Here is a 24,735-nt window from a genome sequence, read left to right on the forward strand (position 1 = left end):
AAATGCCCCAGGGGCCTTGTAAATTGTAACTTGTAGCGTCGAGAAATGGGCCCCAAAGGTATACAACAAAGGGTTTCACTGAGTATGGTCTCAACTGTGGATATTCATATTATTCATAGATTAAATCTGTTATTTATGTGCTTCGCTCATCATAGAACATCGCAACCTCATTGAACCCTCTGAAAACCTTGCCAACCGTCAGGAAAACAAAATTAATATAACTAATCTCAAATTTAAATGAAAATATGAAGTTTTCATGACTCGCCATCAGTTCGTTGTGTTCAAATCGATGTAAAGTTAGTAAACACCGTTTTGTAGATGTCATCTACCGCATTTTTAAATCTAGAATCGTGGACGTATTTTTACTCGTTTTATTTTTTATTTAGTGAACAAATCATGTTACCATTCACTATAATGCACTCGACTTTTAAGTGTAACTTAATTTCTGAGTAATTTTAAGTAAAAGCTTTTGGGATGGCTTTGCCCGTGTAGGGAAATTGACCGTTAATAGCTGGGTGCACTGACCGAGCAGCCTCGCGAGGCAATGCCTTGCGCGCCCTCCGTGCTCGTAAGTGCACGTTTGCCTCGCCCGAGCCAATTTGCTCGGCAAGATGGCGGCCTTCCGTCAGTTGTTTAAAACAGTTCTGCACATATTTATTCCCGTGGCACGTTATTCAAGGTTTTCGCATTTTCTTTTGGATAAGGATTAAAAAGAAAATTATTATTCACGGATCACGGCAATAAATAGCACTTGTGAAGAACTATTTTGAACAGCTGACTTTGGGCCGCCATTTTGCTGAGCAGATTGGCTCAGGTAACGCAAACGTGCGCGCACGAGCACTGAAGTTTTGCGCGCGGCTTTGCCTCTCGGGGCTGCTCGTTCAGTGTGGACCCGGCTAATAAAAAAAAACGGAGGCGAATAGTAGAAGAAGGAGCCTTAGTGTAGAAGTTAGGTGTATCATTGTACAAAGCACTCGACTGTAGGCACATTTGTTATATACTCAAAGACATGAAACCATCGTTGCATGTCTTCGACTATAAATAGGATAAATAACCGAGAGATATAAATGCATAAAGTTTTAAAACATATTTTCATACGTTTTTGCACGTAACTTGTGAACGCCGCGGCGTGTATATCGTAGACGGTTTGGGGACGCCATTTTGTATTTTTCTTTCAAGTTTTAGATGGTTCCGCAGATATATTTTAATACTGGTTTTACCTCAATTTTGTGACTATATCATTTAGTGGTATTATACGTAACGGGTTGCCGCGCGATCGTGCCTTGTCTGTACCTACTGCTGATGGCCTCCTGTATAATACGACCAAATGTAAAAACTAACCTTTTGAAGGCAATATAAATAAAAACAGTCGCTGATATGCTAAGGGTTCCAAGAGGGCTAATGTAAACTTTACTTGAAAATGTGTCGACAACCTCACTTTTTCACCGAAACATGCTGCATACAAGGGTTAAGTGTGCGTTCAAAGGGTTAACAAAATGGCGTACGCAACACGCGGCCGCTATATACGATTGTAAAGTTAGCGTAATATTTAAGAGAATTCACGACCAATAATTGTAATTTAAATGTGAAACGATACTTGGATAATTTCTTAGTGAAATGATAATAATCTCGACTGAGTGTTTCAACAGATTGTCTGTACGGGCTTCCAGTATACTAAACAAGTTTTATTTTGACGCCCTTGATTATGTTCTTTCCCTATCCCGACTTTAAGCGCGATCTGTTTTAAAGGGATCTCTCGATTTGCCGAAGGACGCGGTATATAATTGGTAATAATAGAAAAATAACTAGCCGATTTTTTCTCAATGAATTCTAGAAAAAATGTAATACAAAATAAACTTTGGTTAGCCATCACAGTCCTTATTTTTCACATGTAACAAGAACGTTTTTTTTATCTCGATTTCTGCTAAAATTTGAGATGACACCACCAATCGATCGAGACCACATAGATAATAACATCTTTTCGGTAATCGAGAATCCATATTTTAGCACATTATTATGCAAAAATGTCGATGTCTGATCCCAGTGACTTTTATATACTTTAAGCTTTCGTTCTACACTGTAAATAATAGATGGAAATTTTTAACTTAAGTTGCGTAATTAGATGCTAGCATATTTATTATCACATACAACAGTCACTCTAGAGTAAAATATTATATTTAATGCACGTTTGGTCATGTTCATCGTATGGTGCAAAGTAGAATAATTGGTAATCAAAATTTAACCTTGCAATAGTGTGTTTTGCCTTTAAAATGTTACCTAAGGGTGCTCCCAGCGAATAGATGAACATGATTTTATGCACAGACGACTGTTAAAGAAATTTTTTAATATAAATCTTCTGTTACCGTTACACGTCAAATAGATGGCGCTGTATGACGCAATTGAAATTGTGTATCATCATCCTCCTTGCGTTATCCCGGCATTTGCCACGGCTCATGGGAGCCTGGGGTCCGCTTTGACAACTTGTACACAAGTTTAACAAATTGAAATTGTGTATGTATTGTGCTATAAATTACTTGTCATTATTATTTTATAACTAGTTTTGAACTTATTCGTTGCCCTCAAAATACATGTTTAGGACAATCTCATGGATCAACCCAGTATAAAACTAAGTAAAGCTGTGGTATATCGTATATCGGAATAAAAATTACGGAAATAATATGAATGGTGAAAATATATGTCACTGAATTAAATTTATGATTCTAATGAATTATGTAAGCCTTCCCCTATCAATGTGTGATATATATAGCTTGTCAATCTAATTATTGCAAAAAAAAAAATGTGATAGACAGCGCCATCTAGTTAACGTGACAGAAATTTGACTGGCACGTGTTTGTCTAGCCTAGTCGTCTGTGCTGTACGGTCGCTACGTCTACTTTCCGTTCCTAAGTCCCCAGGGACTTCATTCAAAGCAATAATTCGAGGATGTGACCTTGGAGACCGTCTTACACGGCTTTAAAACCACCCCGTCGCTCAGTGTTCGCTGTTCAGTCCGAGTGATACAATACAAATGTTAGTACGTACATAGTATGTATAGGTTATTTATAGGGAACGTACATTGCCTGATATTGTGCCCTTTAAAGTGTGTGGTAGTTAGTTCGGGCCCGGCGGGTGTCTAGAAAAGTTTGTTTTTTTCATTTGTTTTTCGTGCGGTTGTAAATTTTTATGTATAGATGGGGAAATTAATATATGTTACGTGTTAAGTACGTTCGGTATATGATTTGCGAAGTTTCGGTGTACATAGATGGCGCCTGCTGTCGGCAGTAGGAATGCAAAGCCTTAATGTATTATAAAAGCATGAATTGCAAGTGTGTACCATATAATTTTAGCGAAAGGACTCTCATAAACTAGCTCTGTATATTGGGTGTATAGTTATCCTTTTTGTTTTGTTTTTTTTTCGACTAATGATAGTAATTTATGCCGATAAATCTATATTATACATTTATATATATAGTATCATTAAAAGAGGAATACAAATAGTTTTAACACTATAAATATAGGTTAGGGGTTACACCATTCTTGATATAGCGTATAGTTTTGGTATGTAAACATTATATAACGTGTAAATAGATTGCAGAAATAGTAAATAAAAAGAATTGATACAATAAAATTAACTTTATGTTATTATAATGTTTTTTAGATCGTGTTGTTGAGCGCCGAGTCGCAAGCATTAGGACAATGATGCCTGTACATTTTTGTTGCTGGCAATTTTAAACCGTCTGTCCCTTTTTATTGTGCATTATTTCTCTGTAAGTTGCTTTCTCTGTCGTTCTACATTATTTTTAAATCATATAATTATATTTCATAAAGTGCGATGAGTCATGGTGAATTATTATCATATTATTATGAATGAAAAGAAATAAGGAATATTATTGTTCTGCTATTATTAAATTTGTAAAGTTAGTTTATTAATAAATGAATAAAAATATTTTGTTGTTTTACTTGGCCTGTTTCGATCTTCAAAAAGTGGAGGGTAAACTGGTCAAATATATCTGAACATCTTGATATCAAAGATGTTTGATATACTGGACCACGTTACTCGAGAGTAAAGTTAGAAAAAAAACAATATATCTTAGATCATAGATTAAATATAAGAAGATGACAGTATGATCTTATATTTTATCTATACACTGATTTAAACTTTCACGATTATTACACATCATTATTTTTAAAATCGGGACTTAATCGCGTATAACTACATATTAAACTGACCTCCAACGGTCAGTTTAATATGTAGTTATACGCGATTAAGTCCCGATTTTAAAAATAATGATTTTATCTATAATTAGATGAAAAGACCCTGTAAAGATCAAGTGTCAGATCATCACGATGAATAATTGCATTTATGCATTCATCATAGCATCACATTCATCATTGGCTGTAGCATCTTTTTAACTTTTGCCGTGTCTTTTCAAGAGGTATGTACGCCGTCAGAGATCGAAGGTGCGACGCATCTTTTTCTGTGGCTGTAAAGTCCAATGGCACTACGGCACCATCTTATTAGAACTTAGAAATTCATTTTTTATTCTCCATCTTAGATAGGAAGGTCGATATTTGAATGTTGGTATTTCATTTCAAAGTATAAGAAAAACTATTACTTTTAGATTACAAAATTAATGACCCTTAAACCATAAAAATGTTTAGGCACCGAGTTAAATTGTGCTGCAATATGGCAGTAGTAGTTTTTATATATCTTTTTATTATGTCCTCTCTTTCCATTATTGAAACAATTTCGCGTAAGTAAGTTTACAAAAAAAGTACCTACTCTGAACTTTATACGTCATAACATGCCTAAAAAATGTAACACGGGACTCTAGGACAACCAGTACAAAATTGCCTAATACTTATTTTGCAAATTGTGATTGCTCGCTTGGGTTAGGACAGATAAGACCACGTGGATAGTGGTGTTTTTAGGGTTCCGTAGTCAACTAGGAACCCTTATAGTTTCGCCTTGTCTGTCTGTCCGTCCGTCCGTCCGTCCGTCCGTCCGTCCGTCCGTCCGTCCGTCCGTCCGCGGATAATCTCAGTAACCGTAAGCACTAGAAAGCTGAAATTTGGTACCAATATGTATATCAATCACGCCAACAAAGTGCAAAAATAAAAAATGGAAAAAAATGTTTTATTAGGGTACCCCCCCATGCACATGTAATGTGGGGGCTGATATTTTTTTTCATTTCAACCCCAACGTGTGATATATTGTTGGATAGGTATTTAAAAATGAATAAGGGTTTACTAATATTGTTTTTTGATAATATTAATATTTTCGGAAATAATCGCTCCTAAAGGAAAAAAAAGTGCGTCCCCCCCCTCTAACTTTTGAACCATATGTTTAAAAAATATGAAAAAAATCATAAAAGTAGAACTTTATAAAGACTTTCTAGGAAAATTATTTTGAACTTGACAGGTTCAGTAGTTTTTGAGAAAAATACGAAAAACTACGGAACCCTACACTGAGCGTGGCCCGATACGCTCTTGGCCGGTTTTTTTTTGGTTGCAATTGGCTGCAATAGTTTATGAGGTGACATTGAGCAAGTTTTACTATGGGACCACGAATCGATTGATCTTAGATAATTATGTATACTGTGGCTGCAAAGGGTAAGTATACTATAAATATTGCACGCTTTCGTCGAAATTTCATTTTTTTTTATTCAATTAAAATAAAACTAAGTATGTATTTAACAGAACAATCAGCACGAAGACACGGCCTTGGCGTCAGTCCGAAGGGATCGGCCTGCAGCCCAGGGGCGTTTTACATGGGACCTGATTGCCAGAGGTGCTTCTGTCAAGCCAACAAGGTCAAGATATGTTCGAGCCCTCTTACGTGCAAGACTGACGATGAAAGTAGGTACTTAGCCTTAGAGACGTTGGATTGTCCTTAGTAATACTTAACGTAATTTTGTAGACAAACGCCTTCGCAAGGAGAGGGCTGAACGCCCTTGTTTCCTCCATACCTTATGACCATGGTAGGTTTAGTTAACTATAAGAAGAGGTCAGGAGCGTTTTACATGGGACGTGGTTACCAGAGGTGCTTCTGGGGCCCAACACCCCAACTGGCTTCTGGGTGGGTGGATTTGCCTTCGATGCGTCCTCCCATCTTTCTTTAATATCGAAATCCTTTTTCATAAGGAGTAGTGCAGTCTGGTAGGGCGGTTGTCGAGATTTCAGACGATGACGTGGCAGGAACAGGAACTCATTGTAAATTAGCTAAGCTAAATCATTGTTGCAAATTAGGGGGTCCAACCCGCCGACATACTCAGTTTGGGCAATCATCCTGACGTCAGAATGACTGCCCACCTTTGATTAAAGTAAAATAGTCATTCCGCATTTTACTTAAATATATTAAAGTAAAATTACATTAAAGAAATTCCGCTATTTTACTTTAATCAAAGCTGCCCACTTTATTTTTGGAAAATCTATTTTCTAACTTAGGTAGCAAATATGTCAATGTAGGTAGTAAATAGTAGCAAATAGGTAGTAAATGTATAGTAGTAAGCCATTTTGGTCAGTCATTCTGATGCACATCTGAAATTAGGGGAAAATGAAGGCCTCCGTGGCTCAAATTGCTCAACTAAGAGGTGTAAAAATTTCCCTAAATTCTTTGAAAATTAGAAGTGCAGCTTTGTTTATGTTTCCAGAACCCTCAATATACGATCAAATCCGCGTCTTCAATCCATTTAAACTATCCGAGCTCCATAATGTCGACACTGCAGCAAAATGCAAGCCCGGAGCAGTTTACCGATCAGACTGTAAGAAATGCCTCTGCACCGAATCCGGGAGTCTGCTGTGTGAGAAACAGTTGTGCCCGAACTATGAGGTTACTTATAAGCATCAAGCTGAGGAAATAAATGGTAAGATTAAAAGTTATAATTGGAACTTCGACCTTCAAGAAAAGAGCGTACACCCATCTTAAAGGCCGGCAACCGGCAACGCACCTTCAACACTTCATATGTTTCGGGTGTTCATGGGCGGCAGTGATCGCTTACCATCAGGTGACCTGTCTGCTCGTAGTGCTCGTTTGCCTCCTATCCCATAAAAAAAACTTAAGGCTGGTGTAATTAGTATGCCTCGTAGCGAACGATAAGTTTCTCATTGTTGCACTAATGGAACAGTCAAATGAAGTAGATTAATTTTTCGTTACGGCAAATGATACCTATGGCTAGACGCTCTGCTGTAGAGGTAAATGATCCTGACGCATTCCGGGTCAGTTATCTCTGTATTGTAATGTGCATATTCTTGAATAGTGGCTGTTTATGATGCTTTCAATCCTGGATAGATATGGAATCGATTCTTGGCATCATTAGCACATACCTACGCTTACGATAAGTATCGTTATCGTTCGAATCTTTGGTGTGATATAGTACAGTGAAACCTGGTTAAGTGGGACCTGGATAAGTGAGAAACCTCTTTAGTTGGGACGAAAGGTGCGGTCCCGACACTTTTTCCCTGCTTTACCTCTATTAGTGAGACAAAACAGGCCTCTATAACTGAGATAAGCTTTTTCGCTTAAATAGTCACATTTACCTCCTATTAGTGAGACAGAGTGTATTTTACCTCTGTTACCGAGACTGTATTTGAAAAATTACATTCACTTAATTGTTTCTTTAGTATTTTATAGGTTTACCTCTGTATTTGAGACACAGTCAATCTATGACCTCTGTAACTTGGACGTTATTTAAAATCAATTTCCATGTTTTTAATAAGTAATTCTTCTTCCATTCATGTCGGTTATTTGTGTTTGAGCGAGTTGAAAAGTTTTCTCATTTATTTTAAGTATGTAATTAAATCTATCAAAATAAAAACTAAAATCTTGATAAAAAATACATAAAAATTAAAAAAATATATTTCATATTAATCATAATATAAAAGTCGAACACGCAGTGACGTCCGAGTTTTCGATATTTTTTTAGACAAGGTTTTTTTTATACCTTTTTAGAGAGATCAACTACATAATAATAACAATATTGTGTTCCAAAACACCTTATTGAACACCTCTATTACTGACATGTCCTCTCTACTGTTAGTGATACCCTCTGACTCTGTAAATGAGACAGACTTTTTATTATACCTATATAACTGAGACCCTTTTAAAGTGGAATACCTCCTTTAGAGACACAAATTCTTTCGCCCCTTGAAGTATCACTTATCCAGGTTTCACTGTATTTACAATATTTTATTGTCGTAGTTATAAGCTGACCGTTGCATTAACTTTCAGGGAAACCTTGTAAAGAGGGTGACAAAATGAAACAAGAATGCATGGAGTGTTTTTGTCGAAACAGCACATTTGCCTGTGACGTCAAGAAAAACTGTTTAGCTTCAATTCAGACACTAGGATCTAAGAAGAAGAAATGTATTCCGGGTCAGAAGTTTCCCAATCTGTGAGTAGCTAGTACAGTGGGCCAAGAAAGTGGTCCACCAGTTTTGACAAAAGTTTCTGCGAGCTCTAACGATCGCTAAGGTTGACTTGACACATAGCATAACGTAAATATCATATGTAGACAGAGCAATTATCACTGACATAATATTATTGCAAGCAGAAATCGACCTTGTTGTCTCATGACGTTCAAACGAACCTCAACCGTAGGGTGGTAAACCACATTTTTGGTCGACTGTACCTACAAGCTTAGAAGCTCAAAATAGCAGCAAAAGATCTTTTAAGCAGGCGAGATTTTCAAAATGACTAGCTGCATTTCAGAGGTCAAAAGAAAGAAAGAAATCCCGCCATCGGTTCTTTGGTCTTGGTTTAGGGTTCTCCATTGGTTCCCATAAAGTCAAAAGTCATACTTAATGTATAGTTTGTCCACATTTTCGTTAGTTATAATTTGCTTTTACATAATTACTTTTAAATCGGGGCTTAATCGCGTAAGCGTATCACTACATATTAAACTCACCTCCAACGTTTCAGGGACGGCGTTGTCCCCGTGGTCTCGAAGAAGACTGGCTTGAGCTATGTTTGTTAAAAGAAATATGCATCTGTTCAGGCACCTTACGGGGGCACGAAATTGTGACAAAATACACCCAGTACCTGGTAAATCGGCTCTTTTTCAAAAAAGTTTCTTTTCAATGGCGCCGAAAATATGTAACTGCTTGCCGAAATCGCTGAGGTTGACGGATAACGAAGTTGTCTTTAAGAAAAACCTGATTGAGTTTTTAAATGAGCACTGTTTCTACTCAGTAACAGATTTTCTTAACTTTAATAACTGCAATGACTGATCTTATGATCTAATATTAATAAATAATAACGGTTAACACATGTTTGCTTACTGTTGTGACCATAGACAATCGGATTTTAAATATGACTCCCCTTTTTTTTGTGTCATGTTTCTGTTTTTTTTCCAATTCAAATTTTGATTTACCTATATTTTTTTTGTGTTAGTTTTATTTTGACATTGAATGTATAACCGTTCCGTTCTGCCACTTCTGCCTAGCTTTGTAACCATTATTACCTTTAATGTGAACCTACCCTATTTTTTGACATGATTTAAAATTTATTGTTTTGTAATTTCCGAAGGTAGGTTAGTTACATGTTGACATATTATAACTTCAATTTTTAATCTGTTTAAGTATCTTTTGCACGCCTGTTGGTCGAATACACTGACACTTCCCTAGTTTTAAGACCTATTATGTATTTACGTGAATTCTTGCAAAATAAAAAGTTTGAAGTTTGAAATGACATCAACACCTTCTGTGGCATCGTAGCTTTGGAACGGATGGACCGATTTAGATTTCGTTTTCTTTTGTTTGAAAGCTGAATTAGTCTGAAGTGTTCTTAGCCATGTTTGATAAAAATGGGTCCAACTATGTCGGGGGATTTTCAAAATTTAATTATTTTGATTATTTGCAGCCCAAACAGGCCACCTTGTAAATGTACGGCCGAGGGTGAACGTGTCTGTTCCTCTTCGCTAGTTCTTCTCGGAGAACCGGATAAGCGTGTACTGCCGTTTCGCAAAGAGTTCTTGGACGCTAAAAGTGGGAAGAAATGTAGGCGTGGTGTGACCTATATGTAAGTAAAAACCAATTTTTTTTTATAAGTATAAGTACAAATATCGGATCGGTCTGGCCTAGCGGGTAGTGACCCTGCCTGCTAAGCCGCGGTCCCGAGTTCGAATCCCGGTAAGGGCATTTATTTGTGTGATAAGCACAGATATTTGTTTCTGAGTCATGGATGTTTTCTATGTATATAAGTATTTATTATTATATACATCGTTGTCTGAGACCTGAGTATACCCACAACACAAGCCTCTTGAGCTTACCGTGGACTCAGTCAATCTGTGTAAGAATGTCCTTTAATATTTTTTATACGACTGTAATCCAAGTCCGTATAAATAATTTCAGTGACTATGACAGATTTGCCACTGCTACACAAATACACAGTATGTATCTGAACGAAGAGCAAACACACAATCCAGTTAAAATGTTTAGGTCACATAAGGACATCCGGTCGGGCCCCACGTTGGGCGCCAATGTAACACTCAACATTTTTTTTTATTTCTTTAGGAATATTCCCATAGTAAAGTGTGACGGTCACACTTGTTGACGGACGTTGACGGACCAACGCCAAAATTGCAAGAAAAAAATAAGTTACGAAAATTTCAGCCTCACACGTCAAAAATTACGATTGGTACCATAATAATAGTTGCTTAATGTGAGTTAAACATCTGTTTTCAATGTACACACAACTACCAAAGGAATGTGTTTTTATGATTCTACTTTATTCCTAAAGAAATAAAAAAAATGTTGAGTGTTACATTGGCGCCCAACGTGGGGCGGGGCCCGACTGGATGACCTTACGCTTCGTAAGTTTATCTTAGGTAGCTCTCCCTATCACTCTTCTATTTCTATAGTGGCACGACAGAGGTAGACCGCGTTTTGGTCGCCACGTATCGGCTAGGCCGGCTGAAGTGTTATTTATTTAATCAAAAAAGTAACACACCATTACAGTTTACACTAAGGCACTGTGAAACTACAAAATACTAAACAAGACATAAACGATCAATCAATCAAATATTTTATTGCTTTGAATATGGTACATTGTAGGTTGGTACCTAATACATGTTTTGATCAGCACAACCTGCCACATACGGCATGGAAATAACATTGCTTGCGTGTCATAAAATCAAGTCGCTAACTTATAAATAATGCAATAAATAAATGACTATGTACAAAAATAGATATACAATTTAAACATTAGATTTGGGCGACGACGTAACAGCGTGGCTCCGTTGCGTCGTCTAACCTGGTGTAGGATTCGGCTATGTCTATTTGTAGTTGTTATGTAGATCTAAGTTACACTTAGTCTGGCTCGTACTATGAGATAAAAGTAGGAAATTTTATTCGGAAAAATATAAAGACATACATAGCGTCACTACTTTTAAAAAATCTCGTATCTCACGCTGTTCCTCAAAGTTAAAACGCAGTAAGTCTATATATTCCATACATACTTACTACAATTTTCTTTTCATTGACAGACGAAGATACAAGTTTTTTTAAAAGTAGTGACGATAGGTACTTGGTGTTATAGTGGCACCCAACGTGTGGCCTGACCGGATGATCAGAAATGTCGTGTTGTCTCTTTTGTGCAATACATTTCATTAAATTAAATATTAACACTAAATTATGTATTGTATATTTACTATACAGGGTGAAATAAAAAGTACCAGCTAAACTTTACGTAGCCACTTTTAAGGTCATAATGAACAACTTATTATGGAACGAAAGAAATAAAAAAATGGCCGTCCCATAGATATTACCGGTGCATCACCTCAGTCGGAATGTATGAAACAGCAAGTTTTTTTTCGCGATCAGCTTTGGTCTCATAATAAAAGTTGTTCTCTCTCAGACACGACGGGGTGTTATAAGTTTGATGTGTCTGTCTGTTTGTCTGAGTGTGTGTTTGTCTGTGGCGTCTTAGCTCCCCAACGGATGAACCGATTTAGTTATTTTTGTTTGAATGTTCTTAGCCATGTTTCATGAAAATAGGTCCACTATGTCGAGGGATTTAAAAAAAATATAATGTTGTGGTTAGGTTATTATTTCACCGGGTATAACCAATAACCATGTCCCACAGAAAAGGTTGCAACAAATGCATATGTTCAGAGAAACGTCTTCTCCGCTGCACATCGAAGACATGTGTGCGTCACGACGAGATATTAAGCCTTTTCCGGAGGACCCGTCTTCCTGGCCGTCTTCGCCTGCCTCGTCGAGAAAAGACGGTTCGGCCGCCAAACCCAGCTGAAAGGCTGACGAAGGTAAGATTTTTTTTAATTGTAGGTAATTATATTAAGTCAGCACTTTGACGCTGGACTACAGCTTGGCAAAAAAAAGAGTGGAAATGGAAGGTTTTTTTTTTATCATAGCAACACTTGACTGTTCTTATTGAAAAGTGTCAAAATCTGTCAAAATTAGTCGACGGTACATAGACGGTGGCGCCCCTATTATTTCCGCTTGTAAATTGTAACTTTCAGTTTTGAGAAATGGGCCCCTGATGTATGACGTTTTGTCTGTTAACTGGTTGGTGCAATGCAGCTGGTCCTTATTCTCATTATGCTTAACATTTTCTTGACAATGGCAAACAGACACACGGCAACAGTAAATGCGTTTTCACACTATCCGATCCGATATCGGATGTAGGAAGGATTTCAAAGGCAAACACGGTCGGAAAACGCAGTAACTGTTATGGTCATTTCAACTCCAGAGAAGCTTCATGCACCTCTGGGCCGTCTGGGGTTACAGGCGTCTATTGGGTACGGTGACTGCTTATTATCAGGCGTGCCGTATGCTTGTTTGTCACGCAAAAAATAGGTAAGTATTATGTGTGAAAATCGTAAAAGTCTGTATCTATGTTTTGACAGGAAAGTTCTTCGGGCTCAAGTGCCAAGGACTCTGAGGAGCAATCTGGAACTAACAAGCTTCGACCTCACCGTCTAGGAAAAACAGTTCTTCCACGAACATACACTGAAGAACGTACACGTACGCCATTCTTTGACGAAAACTTCTTCGACTCAAGCGAGGAAATCGGAGATAGAACTGAGACAAACAGGCCTCACAGGCCTCGACTTCTAGAGAAAACCGTCCGTCCGAAAATTGCCTCAAGTGCGGAGGAATCGCAGAGTGAGACAAAAAGGCCCCGACTCCTGGAAAAAACAGTTCGTCCGATGATAGATTCGAGTGCCGATAAAACAAATGATGAAATTGGAAGTAAGCCTTCTAGGCCTCATCGGCTTCGAGAAAAAACGGTTCGTCCTCAACTTGGCTCAAGTGCAGAGGATGCAACTAGTTCGAAAAATCCTAGCAAGCCTCATCAACTCCTAGGGGAAACGGTGCGTCTGATAATAAGTTCGAGTGCCGAGGAATCAAAAGATGTAACTAGAAATAGATCTCGCGGTCCTCATCGACTTCGAGAGAAAACAGTTCGCCCTCCACTTGGCCCAAGTGCAGAGAAAGAAACTGGGATGAAAAACCCTCGCAAGCCTAACCGACTTTTAGAAAAAACGGTTAAACCGATGATAGCTTCAAGTGCTGAGGAATCACAAGATGAAACTAGAAATAAGCCTCGCGGTCCTCATCGACTTCGAGAAAAAACGGTTCGTCCTCAACTTGGCTCAAGTGTAGAGGATGAAACTGGGATGAAAAACCCTCGCAAGCCTCACCGACTTCAGGAAAAAACTGTTCGTCCGATAATAAGTTCGAGTGCCGAGGAATCAGAAGATGAAACTAGAAATAGGCCCCGCGGTCCTCATCGACTTCGAGAAAAAACAGTTCGCCCTCAACTTGGCTCAAGTGCAGAGGATGAAACTGGGATGAAAAACCCTCGCAAGCCTCACCGACTTCAGGAAAAAACTGTTCGTCCGATAATAAGTTCGAGTGCCGAGGAATCAGAAGATGAAACTAGAAATAGGCCCCGCGGTCCTCATCGACTTCGAGAGAAAACGGTTCGTCCTCAACTTGGCTCAAGTGTAGAGGATGAAACTGGGATGAAAAACCCTCGCACGCCTCTCCGACTTTTAGAAAAAACAGTTCGTCCCATAGTAGCTTCGAATGATGAGGAATCCCATGAAGTAACTAGAAGTAGGTTTCGCGGTCCTCATCGACTTCGAGAAAAAACCGTTCGGCCACGAAAATTAACTCATAAGGCCAAAGAATTTGACGAATCATTTTTGAATGGCAAGAAGTGTGAGCCTGGCGTAGTATATAGGTAAGTAAATAGGAGTGAGTAGGTATAACATTTAAACGACTTTATACGTATACGAGTTTGCGTTCTTTTTAACATACTCGTATCTACTTGAATTCACGCGAGATGTATGTAGTGATATTAATATGTATACCCAAAATAATACTAAACTTTTGAACGGCAAGGAAAGGAGTCATTTCAAATGATCCGTTGTTAGTTTGGCTGGAATAAACGTTATGATTACTTAATGACTGACCCTGCCTGCCGAGCTCCTGGGTTCGAATCCAAGGGCATTTATTCATGTGATGGTTCAACACAATCATGAAGGTCACACGCGTTGTGCTCCAGGGATCCTTTAGGAAAGCAAAGGATCGGCCTGAGTAGAGAGCACTGCCAAGTACAGCGAGTAGCGACTTATATGGTGGTCACGACCCTTATCATGAGGTTTCGACGAAGAAGAAGATTTGTGTGATTAGCACAGATATTTAATCCTAAGCTTTGTATATTAAGATATGTATCGTTGTCTGAGTACCCACAACACAAGCCTTGTTGAGCTTACCGTTGGACTCAATTCATCTGTGTTAGAATATTCATAATATTTATTATGATTTCCTAAAATACTGCAAAGTGTAATTTTCAGGAGAGAATGCAACAAATGCACTTGCACTGAAGAGAGACACCTCCAATGCACATCCATGGGTTGTCCCAATAAATCATCGAATATAAAACTGACACATGCACTGCCTAAACACGAATAAAGATGAATAAAGAGAGAAATAGGGTACACGTGTTTGTTTTACCGGCCTAGGGCCAATATATTTGACGACCGGTCTGGCCTAGCGTGTCTACCCTGCCGCGGTCCCGGGTTCGAATCCCGGTAAGGGCATTTATTTGTGTGATGAACATAGATATTTGTTCCTGAGTCATAGATGTTTCCTATGTAGGTATAAGTATGTATTTATAGACATAGACCCACTTCCCGGTTTCCGATTGAGCTGAAATTTTGCGCACATATGACACGTGACAATGCAATATTATGGTATCATGGAGCTGATCTGATGATCGAGCAGAAAGGTGGTCATAGGATCTCTGTTATGAAACGTCGTATCCCCATCGAGTAAAGGTTTTTAGATATGTGTCGGAGAACAGTATATGACTGTTGAAAGAAAAGTAAAGTCGACGATAAAAGCTTAGTGCCAAAAATGAAATTTTGCGAAACACGTACCTTATTTAATTTGTGCAATCTGGGGCGGATCATGAATATTGCTAATTAGAGTAAGTTAAATCGCGACGACAATAAAAAATAAGTATGTAAAAAGATAAAAAAGTTAAGTACTGTAGGATTTTCATAACTCCCTAGTTTTCTCTGCGTGCAACTGCAGACCTGCCGTGGGAGACACCTACTGTAGGAGTCTGATGAAAAGGTAAGAAGCTATTATGTATATAGACTTGTAAGAGGTAGTAGCTTAGTTCTACATGAGATCTGATAAGTTTGGCAGGGGAACATATTTTAGATGATTTTTTTTTTGGTGGGCTGGATGTTTCTCTGTCTGTTTCCGCAGAAAATATTTGTTTTGTCACTTATCAACGTGGATAAGACGTCACAGTATAATAAAGAGTACTATCGTACAGTATGGCCACTCCCGCTCCCCGCTGAAAGTGCCGCCCACCCCCTTTCGGTTACCTCACAGTTACCGCCTGTCAAAAACACGAACAGTCGACCTGTCATATTTCAATCATACAAGCATAGTAGGTACGCGTTCACTTACACGAGCTAAGACTGTGTGCTAGGAATGCGCCTCTTTCAATATATTTGATCGCCAGTGTCCGAGGTGTGCTGACGTACCTACTACCTACTTGGAACGTGACGGATGCTTATCCACGTGGATAAGTGATAAAATGTCAAATATAATAATAATAGCAGATAGAGCGTCAGGGTAATAAATATAGATGTGGGCAAAGTCCCAAAAATATATATCCACAACATAACGTATAAGCAAGAAAGTCGTGTATACATATTATTGGCACGTTGTCCGCATCTATATTTTAAAACCTTGACTGTACCTATTACTTAGATTAGGGTTGGAAATAGAAAAAAAAAACAATTTTTTTTTCAGAATTATGAAAAAAAACCGGCCAAGAGCGTGTCGGGCCACGCTCAGTGTAGGTAGGGTTCCGTAGTTTTCCGTATTTTTCTCAAAAACTGCTGAACCTATCAAGTTCAAAACAATTTTCCTAGAATGTCTTTATAAAGTTCTACTTTTGTGATTTTTTTCATATTTTTTAAATTATTTCCGAAAATATTAATATTATCAAAAAACGATTTTAGTTAACCCTTATTCGTTTTTAAATACCTATCCAACAATATATCACACGTTGGGGTTGGAACGAAAAAAAAAATCAGTCCCCGCTTTACATGTAGGGGTAGGGGGGGGGTACCATACAAAACATTTTTTCCACTTTTTATTTTACCACTTTGTCGGCGTGATTGATATACATATTGGTACCAAATTTCAGCTTTCTAGTGCTAACGGTTACTGAGATTATCCACGGACGGACGGACGGACGGACGGACGGACGGACGGACGGACGGACGGACGGACGGACAGGACAGACAGACATGGCGAAACTATAAGGATTCCTAGTTGACTACGGAACCCTAAAAAACCATGAAAAAACCGAGCATTATTGTTTTTTTTTCTAAATTGGGTTTTTTTCAGGTGAAAAAATAATACGACAATAAGGTGTTCGTGATTTGTGACGTATCGATAACAATAACGTACATTTTAATCCGATAAACATTCAGTATACAAACGTTTATTGGGGAATCCCCGATGCGGCGTGGAGCGTAGAGAGGCGGTGGTGTTGCCAACAGTAAATAGCTATAACTACCAAATTAAACTATTAAATTAGTTTAATAGCTAACATAACGTCTAAAAAACCGTATAAAAGTATTGACAGCATTGCAAAAATTGAGATTTCGTACTTTAGAAAAAAAAACATACTACAGAAAAAAAAAACTGTTTTTTTCATGTTTTTTTTTTCAAGCTAGAAAAAAACTGTTTTTTTGCAACCCTAACCTAGATGTAATAAACTCTTAACATTTATACATTAATGGAATTGATAAAAACTATTAACTTATTTGTCATATATTAGACTTTATGACTTGAATTAAATAACGTGAACGACTATTTAAGTTTATATTTACTTGGATTTATGTTAAAATTAGTATTACATGTAAAACAATGGCTAAGATAACACATGTTTCATTAATTTTAGCTTTGTATTGCATATTTTCAACGGTAGCCAGATTCCGTAAGTAATTTTTTTTTTTTTTATAAATTATATTTTATATTATTAATGTAATAGTTCCGAATAAGATTGCTTGCGCCAGAACTTCCGGTTTTTTGTGATGTTCATCGTAGCTATCATCAATAGGGTAAACAAAAAATATCTAATACTTTTTAATTCATGATATTATCTTAGTAACACTATGATGAAAAAAATAACTGTATGATTCCGTGGTAATATTAATATTTAATTATCTCACTTTCGTGCCTAGGTGCGAGGGTTTCACATTGTTTAAGATTTCGCATGTAGGCACCTAAAAATATTTCTACTACATATTTAGTACGAGAAGTTGAACGCCATTTTTTTCGAACTATTCCTTTCAGCTCGAAATCATAACAATTATGTAATAACTCGAATCAAAGATGGCGAAACATGTATCAACGGGCAATCATACAAGCGAGACTGCAACAGTTGCCACTGCATCGGGTCCCATTTGGTGTGTACAAAGATGGTCTGTTTGAGACAGGCGGAGGAACAGGATGACAGACATGTGTGCGTGCCGGGCAAGTTCTATAAGGACGGGTGTAAGCGGTGCTTTTGCAGTGACGAGGAGACGCTGAATTGTGGGCCTGTGGACTGCAAGTCTGTTAATAAGCGTAGGTATTTTAAAGCGATTTTAACTTGTATTATTAGGTACGTTGGGGCTACCCCCAATTTTGAAAAACTATTTAAATTTTTCAACAAAGTAGACACTAAAACCGAAATAAATTACACATATGAAACACAACACAAGTTGAAATATTTTCAATAGATTATTATTTAACTTGTGTTCATTAGGAAAGTAGACACTCTGTAAAGGATGACTCATGTTTAGTTTTAGGCACTACTTTTATTGTTTGTAATGTGTTTTTTAATGTCCTTATCAATTGTTTTTTAAATTTAAGTTTCATGAATATCTTCAAATAAATATAAAAATATTTTTTTAAACCTGAGGGCCATAGTTGTCATATTAGACATTGACAACCACTTGTAAATTGTAACTTGTAGCTTCGTGAAGTGGGCCCCGGGCCGGAGCTACAGGTGCTTCGCTTTGTATAGAAATTATCCCCAGCACGGGAAGCATGGTCGTGCGATAAATGATAAAACATCTGGCCGTCCCTATCGCACTTACTAATAGTGCGATAGGGACGGCCTGATATTTTATCGTCTATCGCGCGACCATGCTTCCCGTGCTGGTCATTAACCTGTTACATAAATAAAATACCTACATAACTATCAGAAGCTTTGGCCTAACCTAAATGATCTTATCGCATCATCCTTTAGCTTAAAACAATTGCATATCAAGGTATGTAAGGTCAAGGAATATTTACTTTGGCTCACTTAACCTTATTTCAACAGTTTCTTTTTATTAAAAATTGGTCTACCTACGGTTTAATGGCCATGCACCATATATTTTCATGATAAATACCAGTCTTGGCAACGAGCGACACCAGAAAAATTCTCAGTATGTGAATGTTTTGAATGTACAGTGATATTTGAGTGACTGATCCACTGTTTCCACTTGACCCACTGTTCCCTTTTATTTCAGTTCCAAGAACCCACGAAGAAATCCACTCGCACAGCAAATATTCTTCATCAGAACAACACAAGCTGCCAGTCCTGAAGTACAGGACTTCAGCCTGTACTCCCGGGGTTTCGTACCGAGTCGACTGTAACACCTGTCTCTGTCTCTCTAATGGGAACCTTCAGTGTGGTCCGTTGCTGTGTCCTAGTCATGACGATGTACATAGGTCTAAGGCGAAGCATTACTCAGGTATGTAAGAGAACATTAGATATTATAATTTTCAAGAAAAAAAACCGTCGCCTTTCGGGTTCTGGTGAAAGCTACTTGCGAATGTTGGATTATGTAGAAATGTGTAAGTATTTTTTAAAACTGCTTTTAATGCTTTAATTATTAGATGGCAACACAAATGAATATACGTATAACGTTAAGGTTTGAGGAGTTTCCTCAATTCCTCATGAATCCGATTAATATTATAAGAAATCGAAGCTTGACAAACTTTGACTTGAAAACTCAATATGCTTAACAAACATAACTAAATAAATGTCACTGTTCTGAACGAAAGTGCATGCTGTTCTTATAAAAATACCAAAGTCACTATAAGCGTGCCGTTCAGATTTGAGGAGTTCGGTTCTGACCATCATCAGCAATTCCACTGCACCAAATGTCACTATTCTGGACGAAAGTGCATGCTGTTCTTATAAAAATACCAAAGTCACTATAAGCGTGCCGTTCAGATTTGAAGAGTTCCGTTCTGGCCATCATCAGCAATTCCACTGCACCAAATGTCACTGTTCTGGACGAAAGTGCATGCTGTTCTTATAAAAATACCAAAGTCACTATAAGCGTGCCGTTCAGATTTGAAGAGTTCCGTTCAGGCCATCATCAGCAGTTCCACTGCACCAAATGTCACTGTTCCGTACCTAAATGCAATAACCCGCTTAAAATATTTTTAAATATGATGAGTCCTATTTAGCGTTCATTGCATGTTTTGAGGAAACCGGACTAATTACAATAAGGTCTAGTTTACCCTTCGGGTTGGAAGGTCAGATGGCAGTCGCTTTCGTAATAACTAGTGCCTACGCTAAATCTTGGGATTAGTTGTCAAAGCGGACCCCACAGGCTCCCATGAGCCGTGGCAAATGCCGGGATAACGCAAGTAGGATGATAATGTATGTTTTGTTTGCATGCCTTATGTTATGTTGTGACGAAATAAATTCTATTATATTTTATTCTAAACAGTTTTACCGAAATATTGTGTTTCAAAGTTATAATTTTTATGGAGCGTACCATCTATCATCGTAGGTATTCAAGTTAAGCTGCTAAGGTCAAGTAATATTACGCTCTTATTTTGAATAAACAATATCATGAAACAGCGCTACCGTTTATGTAGATTATTTTTAATAAAATTTAATAGAGTTTGTGAACTATCGGCTTGTATAGGTACTATGGGCTAGGCCCGACTACATGTACGTTGTCGAGTCTTCTTTTATTCGTCCATGATTTGCACACTTCTGGTAGTTCCCGTGGATCAGTTGGTCAGGACTGGACCGGTGTGCGTTTTCACGAAAAAAGATTCAAAACCTTTAATATCTAAGTAAAAATTCGTCTATCTACAGGGCTACCATGCACCGATATCGACATTAACGATACAAACCTGGAGTGCCTATTCTGTCAGTGCATAGGCGGAACCAATATCTGCGACGCGAAACCCAACTGTGTGCCATCCAAGAAGCATGATCCTATCGACATAAAGTCAGGGAAAAAATGTACCATTGGGATGGTATACAAGTTAGTATTCTTTCAGACTTAGGTATTATTTACTTGCCAATCTTGCCATGTCAGTTCAGTGGATGTTATGTGAACGTGCAAGCTAAGAAGCAATGATCTCAGGAAAGGAATGTACCTATCCCAAAGATAATTCACCAATGAGTGCCCTGTCCTAATCGTAGTAAACATTTTTCTCTTAAATATAGGTCATCATAGCCTGAATAGCCTTATGTGTCATACCAAGATAATAGGCTACTTGCCTCCTAGTCAAATCAGCTTCTTTTTAAGAACTGTCAAAACGAATTTGAACGACTTGCTAATGTGGAATTTATATGAAATTGAATTGAGTGACGTCACGGTCTGCACGGTCAACTCAGTTACTTTATACAAGGTGCTCGCGAGGAACCCGCATAACTTGAACCACGCGTTTCTGAGGCCAAAAGAAAGAAAAAAAATGTTATATGAATTTTAAAATTTTTCGCAAAAAAAAATTTTGGTGTAGGAATATTCTAGAGGCCGATTCAGTTTGAAACACTTTTTATGACGTTTAACTGGTTTTGACATGACCTTTATTGGTGGTTGGCGAAAGTCTGTAGCACGGCGCTCACTTCGTATCCTGCTTTGAATCTATACTTTTTAGGGTTCCGTATTTGTATTGAGTACGCATTTAACTATTTAATCTATTTACAGGCAATCGTGCAACAAATGTTTCTGCACGGAAACCCGCAGCCTCCAGTGCACGTTGAAGAGTTGTCTCAGCAAAGCGCAATCCAGCCATACTCACAGGATTAGGAAGCACTGGGTGGATTACACGTTGAGAAATAAAGGGAAGAAAGTTTAATCAAAGAGGATCGAATATACATGGTGTCCCATAAACCAACGCGATATTGTCACTTTTTTAACTTTTGTTCTTTACGTTTTATAAATTAAACGGCCAATATCTCAAACACCATGACATTTTCATCAAGGTCAAATTCGCTTAATATTATGGCTAATGAGATAAAATGTGGCTGATAAATAAAAAAAAGCAAGAATATGATGAAAAAAGCGCTGGTGGCCTATCGGTAAGAGCGTGTGACTTACCGAACCCCGGGTCGGTCGTACCAATGAGTTTTTTGAAGCTTATGTGCGAATTTGATGCGATATTTGCCAGTCGCTTTTCGGTGAAGGAAAATATCGTGGGGAAACCGGACTAATTCCAATAAGGCTTAGTTACTCTTCGGGTTGGAAGGTCAGATGCAAATGCCGGGATAACGCAAGGAGGATGATGATGATGGCTAATGAGATGTCCTATCGCCTCTTTTAATTTTGGCGTTGGTAAACCACCGGTATAAATTATACGAGTAGTTAAGTACTGTCAAAGTAAAATGTGTAGTCACATCTAAATATAGTACTTTTGAACCTTTGATTACATGGTTTACATCCATATCATGCCATGACATGTCATGGTATACGTTCCAAGACATACCTATATTACCTATTATAAGCATTGATAAATTTACACACTTCTGGTAGTTCCCATGAATCAGTTGGTCAGGACTGGACCGGTGTGCGTTTTCACGAAAAAAGATTCAAAACCTTTAATATCTAAGTAAAAATTCGTCTATCTACAGGGCTACCATGCACCGATATCGACATTAACGATACAAACCTAGAGTGCCTATTCTGTCAGTGCATAGGCGGAACCAATATCTGCGACGCGAAACCCAACTGTGTGCCATCCAAGAAGCATGATCCTATCGACATAAAGTCAGGGAAAAAATGTACCATTGGGATGGTATACAAGTTAGTATTCTTTCAGACTTAGGTATTATTTACTTGCCAATCTTGCCATGTCAGTTCAGTGGATGTTATGTGAACGTGCAAGCTAAGAAGCAATGATCTCAGGAAAGGAATGTACCTATCCCAAAGATAATTCACCAATGAGTGCCCTGTCCTAATCGTAGTAAACATTTTTCTCTTAAATATAGGTCATCATAGCCTGAATAGCCTTATGTGTCATACCAAGATAATAGGCTACTTGCCTCCTAGTCAAATCAGCTTCTTTTTAAGAACTGTCAAAACGAATTTGAACGACTTGCTAATGTGGAATTTATATGAAATTGAATTGAGTGACGTCACGGTCTGCACGGTCAACTCAGTTACTTTATACAAGGTGCTCGCGAGGAACCCGCATAACTTGAACCACGCGTTTCTGAGGCCAAAAGAAAGAAAAAAAATGTTATATGAATTTTAAAATTTTTCGCAAAAAAAAATTTTTGTGTGTTTTTTTTTTCAACTTTTTTGGACGTATTTCCACATAAAAAGCAATTTTTATGCATACAGTTGGCAATTAAAATAAGTTCCTTAATAAATTTTTCTAAAAACCAAATATTTTGGAAGTTTTTCTCGTCACATTTTGACATCTATCAATGACTACTGTGAGACTATGCTCCACAATTGCGCATCAGCGCCGTTAAGAAGACCTTTTCTACTGAGTAACAATACCGAAATGTTTTTTTTAAATTGGCAATAACTCTGAAACTAGACGAAATCTAGAAAAGTTTATATGACATTTTAGTCTTAAAATGTGACCAAGAATATGCCGTTAAAGTTATATGGGTTCCTCGCGAGCACCTTGTATATTTCTACCGGACTGATTAAATAGAAATTGGATTTAAAAATAACATCTGTCCATGTTTTTGTAACACGTACCTATGTTACAGGGCTCCTTATTGATGCTTAGATGTTATTATGCTCGCTTAGCGAATGCCTGGAATGCACCAAAGAAGTCAGACAATGTCGGCTCGAGGAGAAGTCAATGAAGCGATGTCAATGGGAATTATATCTTGTAGAAAAGGAATATTCTAGAGGCCGATTCAGTTTGAAACACTTTTTATGACGTTTAACTGGTTTTGACATGACCTTTATTGGTGGTTGGCGAAAGTCTGTAGCACGGCGCTCACTTCGTATCCTGCTTTGAATCTATACTTTTTAGGGTTCCGTATTTGTATTGAGTACGCATTTAACTATTTAATCTATTTACAGGCAATCGTGCAACAAATGTTTCTGCACGGAAACCCGCAGCCTCCAGTGCACGTTGAAGAGTTGTCTCAGCAAAGCGCAATCCAGCCATACTCACAGGATTAGGAAGCACTGGGTGGATTACACGTTGAGAAATAAAGGGAAGAAAGTTTAATCAAAGAGGATCGAATATACATGGTGTCCCATAAACCAACGCGATATTGTCACTTTTTTAACTTTTGTTCTTTACGTTTTATAAATTAAACGGCCAATATCTCAAACACCATGACATTTTCATCAAGGTCAAATTCGCTTAATATTATGGCTAATGAGATAAAATGTGGCTGATAAATAAAAAAAAGCAAGAATATGATGAAAAAAAGCGCTGGTGGCCTATCGGTAAGAGCGTGTGACTTACCGAACCCCGGGTCGGTCGTACCAATGAGTTTTTTGAAGCTTATGTGCGAATTTGATGCGATATTTGCCAGTCGCTTTTCGGTGAAGGAAAATATCGTGGGGAAACCGGACTAATTCCAATAAGGCTTAGTTACTCTTCGGGTTGGAAGGTCAGATGCAAATGCCGGGATAACGCAAGGAGGATGATGATGATGGCTAATGAGATGTCCTATCGCCTCTTTTAATTTTGGCGTTGGTAAACCACCGGTATAAATTATACGAGTAGTTAAGTACTGTCAAAGTAAAATGTGTAGTCACATCTAAATATAGTACTTTTGAACCTTTGATTACATGGTTTACATCCATATCATGCCATGACATGTCATGGTATACGTTCCAAGACATACCTATATTACCTATTATAAGCATTGATAAATTTACACACTTCTGGTAGTTCCCATGAATCAGTTGGTCAGGACTGGACCGGTGTGCGTTTTCGCGAAACAAAATTCAAAACCTTTTTTTTTTT

At 37.9% G+C, this 24,735-nt stretch overlaps 2 protein-coding genes and 1 long non-coding RNA gene across 4 annotated transcripts; all 3 read left to right on the forward strand.

Moving 5' to 3' along the window:
• Positions 1-4,662: 4,662 nt before the first annotated feature.
• On the forward strand, positions 4,663-14,966 carry LOC125237941. Of its 2 annotated transcripts, none has more exons than XM_048145182.1 (8): positions 4,663-4,754; positions 5,701-5,859; positions 6,654-6,866; positions 8,231-8,393; positions 9,860-10,018; positions 12,083-12,263; positions 12,867-14,209; positions 14,826-14,966. In XM_048145182.1, the coding sequence occupies exons 1-8, from the start codon at positions 4,688-4,690 to the stop codon at positions 14,941-14,943; spliced, it is 2,403 nt and encodes an 800-aa protein (XP_048001139.1). In that variant the 5' UTR covers positions 4,663-4,687; the 3' UTR covers positions 14,944-14,966. The 2 variants fall into 2 exon arrangements, with proteins under 2 accessions (XP_048001139.1, XP_048001140.1); XM_048145183.1 differs by lacking the exon at positions 4,663-4,754 and adding an exon at positions 5,511-5,613.
• Positions 14,967-17,865: 2,899 nt separating this feature from the next.
• Positions 17,866-21,754, forward strand: LOC125238004. Its single transcript, XM_048145274.1, has 4 exons — positions 17,866-18,132; positions 19,065-19,289; positions 20,657-20,828; positions 21,498-21,754. Exons 1-4 carry the CDS (start codon positions 17,985-17,987, stop codon positions 21,646-21,648), a joined length of 696 nt encoding a protein of 231 aa, XP_048001231.1. The 5' UTR covers positions 17,866-17,984; the 3' UTR covers positions 21,649-21,754.
• A 707-nt stretch (positions 21,755-22,461) lies between these two features.
• Positions 22,462-24,091, forward strand: LOC125237671. The gene is made up of 2 exons (XR_007178358.1): positions 22,462-22,592; positions 23,835-24,091. It is a non-coding gene; the product is annotated as an uncharacterized LOC125237671 (long non-coding RNA).
• The last annotated feature ends 644 nt before the right edge of the window (positions 24,092-24,735 follow it).

The sequence above is a fragment of the Leguminivora glycinivorella genome, chromosome 22, assembly GCF_023078275.1.
Source record: "Leguminivora glycinivorella isolate SPB_JAAS2020 chromosome 22, LegGlyc_1.1, whole genome shotgun sequence".
NCBI lineage: Eukaryota > Metazoa > Arthropoda > Insecta > Lepidoptera > Tortricidae > Leguminivora > Leguminivora glycinivorella.